The 15,131-nt window shown below is 33.7% G+C and overlaps 1 protein-coding gene across 1 annotated transcript in view; it reads right to left on the bottom strand.

Annotated features, from left to right (window-relative positions):
• THEMIS (thymocyte selection associated) overlaps nt 1-15,131 on the bottom strand; it is a 104,647-nt gene that overhangs the window by 11,796 nt on the left and 77,720 nt on the right. Inside the window, exon 3 of the mRNA XM_031964295.1 lies at nt 11,384-11,842. Within this exon, the coding sequence (XP_031820155.1) occupies nt 11,384-11,842 (459 nt within the window). The remainder of the gene's footprint in view (nt 1-11,383; nt 11,843-15,131) is intronic.

Here is a 15,131-nt window from a genome sequence, read left to right as displayed (position 1 = left end):
GTTTCAGAGATCACCAGGATTCTCTAGACCATACTTTGAGAACCACTGCAATACCCTATATCCTTAGAAGGATGGCAAGGACTCCAACTGGTCTTTGAGGGACTATTGGAGGGAGGATTTGAGCAGTTTAGAATAGTACTGTATCGATTTTATTGAACTCCAAACCAAGGTTAGAGAAGATTTGTAGAAGTCCCCAATTCTGAAGGAAATGAATTTGTTCATAAATGGATCCTTTAGAGTGATGGAGGGAAAATGATAAATATGCGATGATAAATAGTGACAGCCTCTCCTTGACTGGAGGTCCCAATTCATGGTCAGCTCAAACTTGTAAATTGTATGCACTAAACAAGGTCCTAAAACTATTAGATGGAAAGGATGGCAATATCTGTACTGAGTCTAAATATGCTTGGAGCATGGCTCATGTTTTGGGAGAAATATGGGAGGAAAGGAGAATGATAAATAGCAAGGGGAGAGACCTAGCCCATGTTATTCTGGTCTTCCAAGTGCTAGATAACCTAAAGATATCAGAAAGTATATCAATAACCCATGTAAAGGTCATCAGCCTGTACAATTGTTTGAAGACAGGGCAACCGCCTAGCTGATGAGGAAACAAAGAGAATGGGAATTGTAGAATCTGAATACCTCAATCGTTTGTTAAGTCTAATTACTTCTTTTCCTCCAACTCTTCCTTCCCCGTCTTTTACAACAGCAGAGCAGAAAAAAAGCTTTATCCTTGGGAGGGCAGGGAGCTGCCAATGGTATCTCCTAGCTGGTCATATCTGACCAAATCAGGTATGAGACAGGTTCTTCAATCTGCATCAGGGCAGTTACTGGGACACCCAGCACCTGTGTGATGCTGTACTTACATGGTATGTGTCATCTGGCCTTTACACACTAGCAAGATAGCTAGTGGATGGTTGTTTTGTGTGTCGAAGGATGAACAAGATTGTCTTATACTGAACCCCAATGGAAGGAGGCCACCAGGCTTCCAGCCATATCAGAAAATACAGGTGAGCTTTATTGAACTGCCCTCAATAGGCCATTCAAATATCTGTTGGTCATAGTTGACCATCTGACATCTTGAGTGAAGGCTTTTCCCCTGCCCTGGGCCACTGCCCCGCCTAGTATGCAAAATTCTGCTGGAACAAATAATCCCCCAGTATGGGATGGTGGAATGAATTGACTTGGCAAGGGACTCACTTTACAAGTAAGATTCTGCAGCTCCTCATGCAGGCCTTGGATATTACCTGGGAATTTCATACTCCTTGGCACCCTCCCTCATCAGGTAAAATGGAGAGAATGAATCAAGAAATTAAGAGACAGCTCACTAAATTAATAACAGAAACCCAATTACCTTGGACCAAGTATCTCCCTCTGGACCTTCTTAGGATATGCACAAAACCCCAAAGAGATATGGGGTTGTCTCCTTATGAACTTCATTTTAGTCACCCCTACCCAGGGAGAGGAGAGAGCTGGGATTCTATTTATGAACAAAAAGACAGTTTTTAAGAGAATATGTATCCACTATGGCAAAACATCTCCATATTTTGCAGACTAAAGGGTTAATTGCTCAGACTCCACCTCTCCTGGTCTGGACATAGAAGAGAAGAGAAGCTCATCCCTACCTAGGAAGGGCCTTTCCTGATCCTGTTCACATTGGACACTGCGGTGTAGACCAAGGAACAGGGTTGAACTAATAACTCCCAGGTGAAGAAGTCTGCTGAGGCCCCTGGCAAATGGACAATTCAGCCCTCTTTCGCACAAGATAGACTTAAAGTGCACTTGAGGCATAAGTTTCCTACTGGTTGGGTACATAAGCCCTAATTTACCCCAGTCCATAAGACTGTTGATCTTTCTTAATATTGCTATTCCCTTCTTGTTTTCAAGTTTCAGTTGTATTTGTGCTAGATCTTCACCTATCTTTCCACTACCTTGCATCTATTTTATTTGTAACCAAAGTGTAACACCACAGGCTGTAACAGAAACCATTACTAATCAAACTCCAAAGGTCAATTCCAAAAAAGAGAGGAGTTCTCAACAATGATTTTTCCAGAGATGTGTTTCCTATATAAACATCTTAACATGCTTCAGCCTTCATAAATTCCCTTTCAGGGTAATTATGAAGATTTTTCCCGATATTCAGTAAGAATAATTTTGGATAAAAAATTGGATTTGGAGTCTTTAAATTCAAATCCCACCTCTGGTACTATAACTTTTAATCTTTTTGGATTTTCAGTTTCCCCTTTAAAAGGGGCATAAAAATATCTGCAGTACCTACCCCATAGTTTTACTGTGAGGGTCAAACAAAGCAGTGAACATAAAGTGCTTTGCAAACATTAAAAACAGTTAAAGTGTAATATAAACAGAAGTTGAATTCATTATTATTTCTGGTTTTGAAAACAGACTTCAGGCTTAAAAAGTATTTCCTTTCTGCTTGACAAAGTAGATGAGATAATTTCCTCCTTTTTTCTTTTTTTCTTTCTTTCTTTCTTTCTTTTTTTTTTTTTTTTTTTTTTTTTTTGAAATTGTTAAACCATTCCACAAACTTTATTTCTTCAAAGCAATTGTTAGGGATATTTATTTTTTCACTTAGACCTCAGGGATACCAAACTGTCACAGAGTTCCAAATTTTCTTTTGCAACACTTCAAGATCTTAGAGTTAGTCTTTGGATGCTTGCTTGAATTATCTAGATAGCTAAGGAAATTTTTTAGCCAATATAGCATCTGAAAATAGTCTCAAAAAAGAAAACATGCAAGTTCTAAAATCCCTTGAAAATTTGTTGTTTGAAAATCTTATTGGAGTTTTTAAGTTTGCAATTATAAAAATAAATTGATTTCCCATTCCGGTCTTTTTCTCCTCCAAGACTTAAAGGTTTGGTTAAATGCTTACCCCCATTCAATATTCTAGTGTCTTTTTGCTATAGTCCCTTAAAAAGCATATGGCTACAAATCTTGGAAGATTCTGTCTCTTTTAATTCTTGGAGGCAAGAAATTCATTTTCCTATGCCTCTTTTTTTCTTAAGATCCTTTTATAACTTAACATACTTTAAGTGCTGCAGTTTTTTCTCAACCTCCAGTTCCTTCTGTTTTTAAATAAATCACTTCTTTATGCCTTTTCCAATACTTCCATTAGCAGAGTTCACTTTCTTCATCATTTCCTCAATACTTACCCACTCAAAAATGGTTTTATAAAACTCATCTCTATTTTTGAATTGCTCTGTGAATTTTACTGGCCAAGCATACATACCACTTACATTTCACTTCTCCTTTTTTATTGATTCATCAGTTTCATTCATAATTGCTGAGTTCTAGATTCTTCTTACATCTTCATTTGAAATTCATAGGGCATTTGCCCATGAACACATCCACTTAATCTCTCTTTTTTTATGAACAACTTACATTTTCTACTTTCTCCTAGCTTCATCTTCTTCAGATTTTTCTCAATTTGAGAAAGCTGAATATGCTCAAAATGTTCTAAATATTCTTTCTATCATATCTTCTACTTTCATTATTATTAAACTAAATATGGTTCATTCTCCAGCTCCTTTAGTGAAAGAACTAACCCATAACTCACATTTAGGAATTGGTAATTGTTCAAAACTAATGTAGTTGCATTCAACACCTAAAAAGGTAAATATGAATTGTTCACACTATGTCTTAGATATAAAGAAGGGACCTCAAAAATCATCTAAGCTGAGCTCTTTATTTTATCTCTGAGGACCAAGAGTTTAAATAATTTATTCTCTATCACAGAGATAGTAAATATCATAGTAGGTAATTGAACCTAGCTTATATGTCTTTGAATCCAGTACTTTTTCCACTGTACCAAAAAAATCTTAATCTTTCAAATGAGATTGTGATATAATAAATTTAAAGCATTTAACACAATGTCAGGCATATGGTAGTTATTTAATAAATGTTTCTTTCCCTTTCTTATTTCATTAGACTTGTGAAAACTGAAAACTGACAAGATTTTTAACTTATTACCTCACACAGTTAATATGGGGCATTCTTTGACAATGTCAGGGAGTGGTGGTGTAAAACAATGTGTTGATTTAGCCAAAAATTCGACAGTACTGTCAACAAATCCAAGCAATCGTATTAATTATATAAATAATATTATACTAGGCCACAGGGAAGGCATAAAATTAAATAAGACATGATTCTTATTACAAGTCAGTTAACTAGACAGTTAACAAACATTTAATAAGCTCCCACTATGTGCCAGCAATTTGGAATATGAAAAAAGACAAAGAGAAAAGAAAGGAATCTAGTTTGATTACAACATAAAGTATATATGAAAGAATGACCCAAGATGAGACTAGAAAGATAGATTGCAATCCATCTATGGATGGGATTAACAAGCAAAAAAATTTGGACTTTACTTAGTAGACAAAGGATGGTTGTTTAAAATTTGATGACATTAATCAATCATTCTATCAACCCATAAGCATTTGTTAAGCACCTATTATGAATCAAGCAGAGTGCTAGGGGATACAAAGACAAAAATGAAATAGTTACTGTCCTCAAGATCTTATATTCTAGGTTATTACCAGAAATATGAATATGGAAGATTAATCTCATTGAGGTATGAAAAATACATTGAAGGGGAAGAAAAAGAGAGAAAAGATTGGAAGGCCTCCTAGAAAGTTATGTTAGGAGTGAGCAATAATAAAGACTTACACTAGAATAATGGCAAAGAAAGTTGAACGGAGGTGTGGGGATATGATAGATATTTCAGAGAATAAAAGCAAAATTTCCTTTGTTTACTATTTGGAATGCTTATAAAAATGAGCTTGAGCCTAAAGAGATGGAACAGAGATTAAAAAGATGCAGACTGAATTTTTCTTTCTAAAAGCCATCAGTATAAGTCTGTAAATCACAATATCTAATATATTGACACTCATTAGAAGAAAGGAAAAAAGAAAAGGATTATTTTGTTGTCAGAAAATGGGGGGAGGAGGAGAGAAAAGTAAGAGAGATTTCTTAAAACTGTTCTTTTTGCAAATATATCATTCTGCAACATAATTCTGGAAACGGCATTTAAAGTATGGCAAGGTAGAAAGCCATAAATGAATGAAAAGGTATTTATTAGATGCTTGTTATGTACCAAGCACTATGTCAAGTACTGGGGATACAAACAGGAAAATTGAGACAATCCCCACTTTTATGAAGCTGATTGATTAGGGAGAAGAAATATAGAAGAAAATTCAGCTATAGCATAGATGGGAAGCCCAGAATTCCTAAAGGCTTATCATTGCAATAGATGGCAACATTCAGAGGTCTTAGGTTACAAACCATAAAGTAAACTTATTATAAGGATAAAGACTTTTCTCATAAAGTATGCAAACCTCAAAGGGTCAATGAATAGCTGTAGAAGCATCCTCAAAAGGATACTTTCAAAAGCATTGCACAAACCTAAAGAAGTTGAGATTTTTTTGCTTTTTAATCTTTTATGATGCATGGATCCAGTGGAAAGAAGTTTTTTTTCATGAATTATTTTGATAATTGTTCACTTTTGAATCCAACCATTTTGGAGAGTAGTTTGGAACTATGCTCAAAAAGTTATCAAACTGTGCATACCCTTTGATCCAGCAGTGTTACTATTGGGCTTATATCCCAAAGAGATTATAAAGAAGGGAAAGGGACCTGTATGTGCACGAATGTTTGTGGCAGCCCTTTTTGTAGTGGCTAGAAACTGGAAACTGAATGGATGTCCATCAGTTGGAGAATGGCTGAATAAATTGTGGTATATGAATATTATGGAATATTACTGTTCTGTAAGAAATGACCAACAGGATAATTTCAGAAAGGCCTGGAGAGACTTACACGAACTGATGCTGAGTGAAATGAGCAGGACCAGGAGATCATTATATACTTCAACAACAATACTATATGATGACCAGTTCTGATGGACCTGGCCATCCTCAGCAACGAGATCAACCAAATCATTTCCAATGGAGCAGTAATGAACTGAACCAGCTACGCCCAGAGAAAGAACTCTGGGAGATGACTAAAAACCATTACATTGAATTCCCAATCCTTATATTTATGCACACCTGCATTTTTGATTTCCTTCACAAGCTAATTGTACAATATTTCAGAGTCTGATTCTTTTTGTACAGCAAAATAACGTTTTGGTCATGTATACTTATTGTGTATCTAATTTATATTTTAATATATTTAACATCTACTGGTCATCCTGCCATCTAGGGGAGGGGTGGGGGGGGGGTAAGAGGTGAAAAATTGGAACAAGAGGTTTGGCAATTGTTAATGCTGTAAAGTTACCCATGCATATATCCTGTAAATAAAAGGCTATTAAATTAAAAAAAAAAAAAGATAATTGTTCACTTTTATGCCACCAAAATTGACTAAAGTAGGAAGCATGATGATATAGTTGAGAGAGGCTTGACCTGGAGTCAGAAAAACCTCTTATTACCCCAGGCAACTCTCTAAAACTATACATTTCAGGAAGTTGTTGATTTATATTGGTGAATAGTTTCCACTCTGGTAGCTCTTCATGAGCATGAAATCATAGTTCTGAATCAAAAAATAAGAAAATGAAATGAAATAGTGACCTAATAACACTTACTTATTTAGCAAAAAATATTAATTGTAGTCAATAGACTTGAGATTGCTCTGTTCTTCATTAACTTGTATTTTAGTTCATATATAATATTCATGCCTAGTTCATGGATTTCCATGCACTTAATAAATATATAGGTTTTTTAATTAACTCCATGCCCCTGATTTTCTTCAAATTCAGAAGGCAAAATACATTGTAAGGCTAATTATTCATTGTTCATATCCTGCATTTTCATAACATTTATAATGTCTGGATGCCCTTACCACTCCTTTCATTTAATTGAAACCTTACCCATTCTACCTCATAAGCCACCTCCTCCATGAACTCTGTCTTGATTTCTCTAGCCTTTATTTGACACATCTCAATCTGAACTCCCAGGTTTTTATACTTATCATGTTTGAATCTGTACAATAATTGTTCCTATATATACCTCGTCTCCCTTGGATTTTTAGTCTCTTGAGGAAAAAATATGATTTTCATTTTTGTATCTTTTCCAGAACACAGTCCTTGTTAAATAAATATTTATTGAATGCTATTGAACAGAGTGCTGAAGCCTGCAACCTGCCAGTTAGTTGTTCAGAGAAAGGACACCTTCACATTTTCCCCATAAGTTCAAATTCAGTCATAAACCTTGGTTCGAGGGGGTAAATGTAATAAATAAATAAATTAATGGCAGAGGTAGTGTGATATGATCCTGAACTTGGAATTAACAAGACCTATATTCAAATCTTATCTCTAATATTTACTGATTGTGTGATCATTGACAAGTCACTTAAATTCTCTGAACCTCACTTTTCTCACCTGTAAAATGAAGACTTTGAGCTAATTGGACTTTAAAGTTTCTTGACCCTCCTGAGTCACAATCCTAAGATCCAATGAAAAAGAAAGAAAATACAATAAGATTACGATTTTGGAAGAGAGAAGAGGGCGAGGAAAAAAAGAAGAGGGAAGGAAAAAAAGATATTCCCCTAGTTTCATGCACTAAAAGATCCCATATGGGGTCACAAACTACAGTTTAAGAAGCTGGGTCCTAGAGTAAGCATGAAATCAGATTTATATATCATCATAATACTCACGTTACTATACAATGAAAATTGATGTACTGAATTATTACAGTGTAAGACTTTGAATCAAAGGAAGACTGGATTATGCTTCTAATTCTGTATTTACTAAGGCAGGAAAGTGTTTTATTTATTTTATTAACATTTTCAATAAGACAAAAGAGGTCATTTTGTATCAGAGAAGAGCTAAGCTATTTGACCTTTAAGGAATCTTCTAATTCAACTATTATATCAGTTAACCCTCTGTTAACCAAATTACCACATTCTTTGGCCACTGTAGGCAAAATTTTCCTATAATTTCAGAATTCGCTCATATTAAATAATAACCTCTTATATGAAATCCTGTTTTTATCTGAGGAAAATTCATGCTTTCCTAAAATATAACCCTTTTCAAATAGATTTCTTATCATCCATTGTAGCTGAATAATTGTAGGTATGTAACATTTTTTTGACACCTTCACAGTTTAAAACCTCCAGAAAATGTTCTTGCCAATTGTTTTATATTTTTTTTCAATAATATTCAAGAAATAATCAACAAGCTTATGCAAGAGTAAAGTAGGGATGATAATTTTAAAAGTACCAACAGGCTTCTTTCCCCTTAAAAAATCTATCCTAACAGACCCTGCCATTCAACTATTAGAGAGCCATTCCATTCAGATAAACAACATATCCTCCATTCAGTTCTCTTTAAACTCTCTCCTTAAAACTATATAATAATATCTTATGTTAACATTTTCATCAGAATATTTTCCTTAAAGACAAGAAGGATCAATATCAGTATAAGAATATCAGAAGTCTTGAGGATATAGGAAAGGGGCATTAAATGGTATCAAAGAAACTTTGTACCTACTATATAAATAACAATATTCTAAGTGCTGCAGAAAATAAAAAGATAATTAAGTCATAGGCCTGGTTTTTAAAGGAACCTATATATTAATTGGGGCAGATAGGTGGCACAACAGATAAAATGTCAGGCCTGAGGTAAAGACTCATCTTCCTAAGTTCAAATCTGGCCTCAAACACTTACTAGCTGTATGACTCTGGCAAAGTCACTTACCCTTGTTTCCCTCAGTTCCTTATCTCTAAAATGATCTGGAGAAGGAAATGGCATCTTTGTCAAGAAAATCTCCAATGGGATCACAAAGAATCAGATATGATTGAAATGACTAAACAACAATACACCAATTGAGTAATAAATACAAAAATAGTTCTGAAAAATGCACAAATAGGTGCAAGAAATAAATAAGTACCGTATTTAGTAGATAAAGCACTGGAAATGGAAGCAGGAAAAACCTGGGTTTCAAATTGGGATGAATCCTTTAATACCTTTGGGTCTAAGCTTCCTAATTTGTAAAATGGGAGTAATTTTAGGCATAGTATCTACCTTACATGATTATAAAAATCAAATGAGATATAGTAAGTAAAATATTTCACAAACTCAAAGTGTATATAAACATCACTCATTCTTAAGAGTTATACTGAATTCTATGGAAGCTAAAAGACAAAGAATCCGTTTAATTGCAAGACATCAAGAAAGACTTCAGGAAACATATATTATTTGAGCAAGGCCCTAAAGAATGGATAGAACTTCATCAATAAGATGGAACTGAATTATGAAAAAGTAGGCATTGTAGGTAGGGAGATAAGCCAAAACTTTACTTAGGACAGTGGAGGATTTTGTTCAGGAAACAATGTACTATATAGTTTGGTTAGAACACGGGACATGTGCAAAAATAGAAATGAATCAGCCAAGAAGTCTATATTAAGTACCTTCTGTGTTCTAGGAACTATACTCCTAGAGCATGTAAGTACCTGAGTGTAAGGGTTGTTTTATTTATTTATTTTTTTTCATATTAATGTCCTTAGGATGTAGCGCAGTAAATGACATATAGTGGATGCTTAACAACTACAACAAGTATTTATATAGCCCATTAAGATCTGCAAAATATTTTACAAATACAGGGTGATCTCTCAAAAATTTGCACTGGCTCTCCAGGAAAAATAAAAGATGTAATCAAGACACACTTTTAGTTTAAATCATCATTATTCACATTTTCTCCAATTTCTGAGGTGTAAATGCTCACACTAAAAGTTTTCAGTTGGTTACTTGTTCAAATGTGATTCCCACACATTCCTGCTCTCCCCAAGAACTGGGTATCCCAGTAACAATTCTGTGAAGTATGTGCTATTATTATTCCTATTTTAAGATATAGAAATTGAGGCAGAATGAGGTAAGAAACAGCTTGCCAAGGTTTCACATTTAGTAAGTGACTAAGAACAGACTTATACTCAGATCTTCTTGATCTCAGATTCAAAGATCTATCCCCTCTGCTACTTAGCTGCAAATATGTTTACTAATTGAATTGACTGATTGCCTATGTGAGTTGTTTGGTGATACAAAAGCAAAATGAAACAGCCCATGTTCTCAAGAGGATTGTATTATATTATAAAAATAATATGTACTGTATACATATATTGTATTTAACTTATATTTTAACATATTTAACATGTATTGGTCAACCTGCCATCTGGGGGAGGGGGAGGAAGGAGGGGAAAAGTTGGAACAAAAGGTCTTGCAGTTGTCAATGCTGAAAAACTATCCATGCATATATCTTGTAAATAAAAAGCTATAATAAAAAAGAGACAAAAAAAAAAGAAGAAAAACAGACATGAAAATAAAAAATGGATTTTCAACTCAAGCCATTTCCAAAAGTACCACCATAACATAAAAAAATAAAATAAATAATATGTATACGCATATGTAAATGCAAAATAGATACAAAGTAAATTCTAGTTTGGGCACAGTGGCAAAGTGGATAGAGTACTGGGCCTGATATCAGGAAGACTCATCTTCATGAGTTCAGACATTTACTACCTATTTGTCCTGGGCAAGTTACTTAATCCAATTTGCCTCAAGTCCTCATCTGAGAAATGAACTGGAGAAGGAAATGGCAAAACATTCCAGTATTTCTGCCAAGAAAACACCAAATGGGATCATGAAGAGTCAGAAAATACTAGATATCAACAAATACCAGAGATAATTTTGATGGAGGGGACGTGGTAATAATTGGGTTGTGGAGAATATGAAACAGTCTTACTTTTTATAGATAAAATACCTTCAAATAGTATCTTTAAAAGGTAAGATATGTTATATAAATAAGGTACTGGAGCTTAGCTTTGATGGAAGCCAGCTATTCTAAGAGACAGAAATGAGGGAGTACATTCTAGACCTGGGGGCAACTAAAGCAAAGCTGTATAGGGCCATTATGGAGTGACATGTAGAGCAACCTAAAAATGTTATCTAGTTGAATGTCTTTTCCAGTCCCATCTCAACCTTTTGAATTCTGACTTGTCCTAGAATCAACTTCAAATGATACCTCTTCTATGAGTGCTTCTTTGCTCATGTCCCAATTTAAAATTTCTTTTTCCTACTTTCCACTTCAAATAGTATTCTGTACTTCTCTTTTCTATTTATCTAAATGTATTTTATATTGCATATAATTTTGATTCCTTCATCAGACTATGATCATTGAATGCACAGGACCATTTCTTATGTGTGTGTGTGTGTGTGTGTGTGTGTGTGTGTTAATCCTTTCCCATGCTGAACATGCTACTCTACATTTGATTTTTTTTTTCAATTTACCTCTAAATTATAGTTCATCCAAGAGACTGCTTAGTAGCACAGAGTATACATTATGTCTAAGTCCACAGGATACTAATTTCAGCAAATACTTACATTTCATCACTGCCTGTATTTCATAGATGGGTGTGAGACTAAGCAAACCATCAAAATCCTCAGGAAATGGATAAATGGAGTTCCATTTATTAGAAATATCTGTAAATTTCACAATCCGTTTCCTGCTCTTTGGAATCTTCCACTCTGCAATTTCTTTTAGTGTATACATATGTTCATCTTCACACTCATAAAACTCTCCTTCTTGTGACAAAGGTATGGTAAAGAAATGAGTCTGATTGTTCCTTTCCACACCACAGTTCACCATCATTTCTCCATTAATCTCTTCCATGGAGTTGAGCATGATGGGTTCACCGGGGCTGATGGTGAGATTCCCCAATTTTATATTCTTCTGATAGTAGAAGCAAGGGTGATTTAGCCGATTTGGGCCAATATAAACTGCTCTTGTAATGTCACTCATTGTATGATACGGTATCCTATCAGTCATAATCTTGAAAAGACCTATGAATAGAGAAGTTTGAATTAAAGAGACATCACACTAAGGAAATGCATGCAAAGTAATAACAGACAGGATAAACTCATAGATAAGTCTAGAATATACATTTTAAATGGATTTTCAATCTATAATGCCTCCCAAGGTAGTCATGAAGATAAAATGAGATCATATTTTTAGACTGTTTTGCAAACCTTAGAATGCTATATAAATGTTTGGTGTTATTATTAGCTATCACTGAATAATTCTTTTTATACCCTTTAGCTATATATCTTCCTTTGTTGGATAATGTCAGTACTTGGAATCGCTTCCTCACTTTCCTTTTCTATATAGCCTTTACTCTTTACCATGCAAATGGAATTTGTTATGATAAATCCCCAAAAGTACTCCATATTTAAATATCCCACCATTGTTTTATTTATGTTTCTATTAGTTTTGCAGTTGTCTGAAAAATGTGACTAATGTTTACATCTTATAAACTTTTAGGGAAATAAAAATGTTAAAGTGTTCAACCATACTGCTAGCATGAGGATAATTATCATTAATACTAACATTTTTAATCAATGTTCTCTGATGCAATTTACCAAAAAACTCTACCTGGCATCACATAAGTTTTGTAGATAATTTAAATGTCAAACTGAATTGAAAATATTTATAAGTGAGTTGATCCTTATCATCTATACAATACTCACCATCCTCCAGATGAGTCATGATTTTATTTTATGCAAAATATGGGGGGAAATGGTCTAAAATTACATTGAGAGGATTTCAGTTAGATACAAGTTTGAACTTCTTGATGATATGAGTAGTTCAATGTGCTAACATAATTACAGAAGTAGCTCTCTTAGTTGTGTCTTTAAAGACTAGATAAAGTTGCAACTTCAAAGATAAGTTTTGAAGGTAGCAGATGAATTATACAGTACAGATTTGTTAAAGTTTTTTTTGTTTTGTTTTGTTTTTTGTTTTTTGAAACCTGTGGTTCTTTTCATTCCAACTGAAGAGATATATTTTTTAATCTATGTGAAGGGTTTTATTTCAGTGGAAAAATGGGATTTTAAACAATAGGAGAAAGAAACAAGCACTGTATAAATTTTGTTATTTTTCAGGATTTGCATTAAAGGAACAAAAATAACAATCCATCTAGTATTCTCTTTGTATTCTCCACTAGAAAAGTAAATGAGCTGATATGTATGTGTGTATGACAGCAAGAAAGTGTTTTTAAACTTTTTTAAATAATGTATTTTATTTATACCTTTTATTATTATATCACAGTCATTTCTAAATATCTCCCTTTTCCTTTTAATCCTGTGGGTCTTATCTCATCACCAAAAGATAAACAATCAACTGTCAAAGAGACTATCTGCTAGTGTAGACTTTATTCCAGCTCTCTTTGCTCCCACATATTCAACAAAATCAGATAGATACATTTCTTCTCTTCTGTTTATTCATTATTAGTATTGACATGTACATATTGACCATTATTTATACAGACTATGACATCACTTTAGCATTATTTTCACTTATATTGCTAATTATATTTTGTATATTATTTGCCTGGTTCTGCTTACTTCATACCATATTGGTTCATATAAATCTTGCCATGTTTCTCTGAATTTCTCATATTTGTCATTTATTAAGGTGCAAAATTATTCCATTTGTTGTTGTTTTTCAATTGTGTCTGACTCTTCATGATATCATTTAGGGTATTCTTAGAAAAGATAATGGAGTGGTTTGCCATTTCTTTCTCTAGCTTATTTTACAGATGAGGAAACTGAGGTAAATAGGATTAAGAGACTTGTTCACAGTCACATAGCTTATCTGAGGTCAAATTGGAATTCATGAAGATAAGTGTTCCTGACTCCAAGCCCAACACTTTATCCACTGTGCCACCTAATTGCCTTAGTATTATTCCAGAACAGTCATATAATCTCAGTTTATTTAACTGTAAAAACAAAAACAAAACAAAACAAAAAGAAACACCTTTTTTGTTTTGGGGGTTCTTTTATTTTCTTTTGTTGTTTTCATGTAACAAAAAAAAAAAGCATTGATAAGAAAATTCTGATATACATGAGCTATAAATAAGGAGGTATTAAGAGAACAGTTAATTGTCCTTGATGAATTAAATTCACCTAGTTGAGATGAAATATATTTTTAAGACCTAAAAAAACTGGCATAGATAGCTGAGCTGTTTTTAGTAATATATGAAGCAGCTTAGTGGGCCAGCTAATGAAGAACTGGATCTTGAGTCAGGAAACCCTGTTGTGTGACCCTGCATAAGTCACTTAACCTCTCTTAGCCTCAATCTCTTTATCCGCAAAATGGGATTAATGACATCTACCTCCTAAAGTTATTGTGAGGATCAATGAAATAGCAATTTTAAACACCTTGTACAGTACTTGGGACATAAAGTTATATAAATGTTAGCTATTATTATTATTATACTTGAAAAAATAGAAAATAGAGACATCACAAAAGTTAAGAAGGCAAGTATCTTATTTTGAAAGGGAAAGGGAAAGGGAAGGAAAAACAGAGCCCAGAAACTATAAACCAATGAATTTGATTTTGAATCTTGGAAAAATTCTAAAATGGATCATTAAAGACATGATTGGCAAAGCTCTCTGTAGGGAAGCTGTAATTATAAAAAGGCCATCATGGATTCATCAAGATCAAATCATGTCAAGTTAATTCCAAATTTCTTTCTTGCTTTTTTTCCTCTCTCTTTTTCTTCCTCCCTCCCTCCCTTCCTTCCTGACTTTCTCCCTTTTTCCTCCTCCTTTTTCTTTCTCTTCTTCCTTCTTAAAAATTACTAAACAAGTAGAATATGAACATCCTGTGGATATAATTTATCAACATTATGCAGAATATTTTGATAAAGTAGATCATACTTTTGTAAACATGATTTTTAAGTAAATCAACTTAAAGTAAGTGAAAAGATGCTTAATCAATCAGTCTCAATTATAGGTTTTATATAAAGTATTAAAAAATCTTTGAAAGCCAGTAGATGAAGTGAAATTATGGACAAGAAGTCTGTTTTAATTGGATGAGTGATTTTAGTATCCCTGCTGGGGTTTGTATAAAAGCATTGAGTTAGCTGTAATCAGGAGATTCCTATAAATTCCTAAGGAAAAAACTGTCTTGAGCAGTGGGAAGGGAGTTGTTAGGGAAGAAGGAAGCCTTCATTTCAATCTTACCATAAGTTTTTTATTTTAAATAATAGCTTTTTATTTTCAAAATACATGCAGATAATTTTCAACCTTCACCATTGAAAAACCTTGTGTTGCAATTTTTTTCTCCCTC

This window comes from Sarcophilus harrisii, chromosome 4 (genome assembly GCF_902635505.1).
Source record: "Sarcophilus harrisii chromosome 4, mSarHar1.11, whole genome shotgun sequence".
In the NCBI taxonomy this organism is placed as follows: domain Eukaryota; kingdom Metazoa; phylum Chordata; class Mammalia; order Dasyuromorphia; family Dasyuridae; genus Sarcophilus; species Sarcophilus harrisii.
The sequence above is the reverse complement of the archived record's forward strand: the minus strand, read 5'-3'. Positions and strand labels throughout refer to the sequence as shown.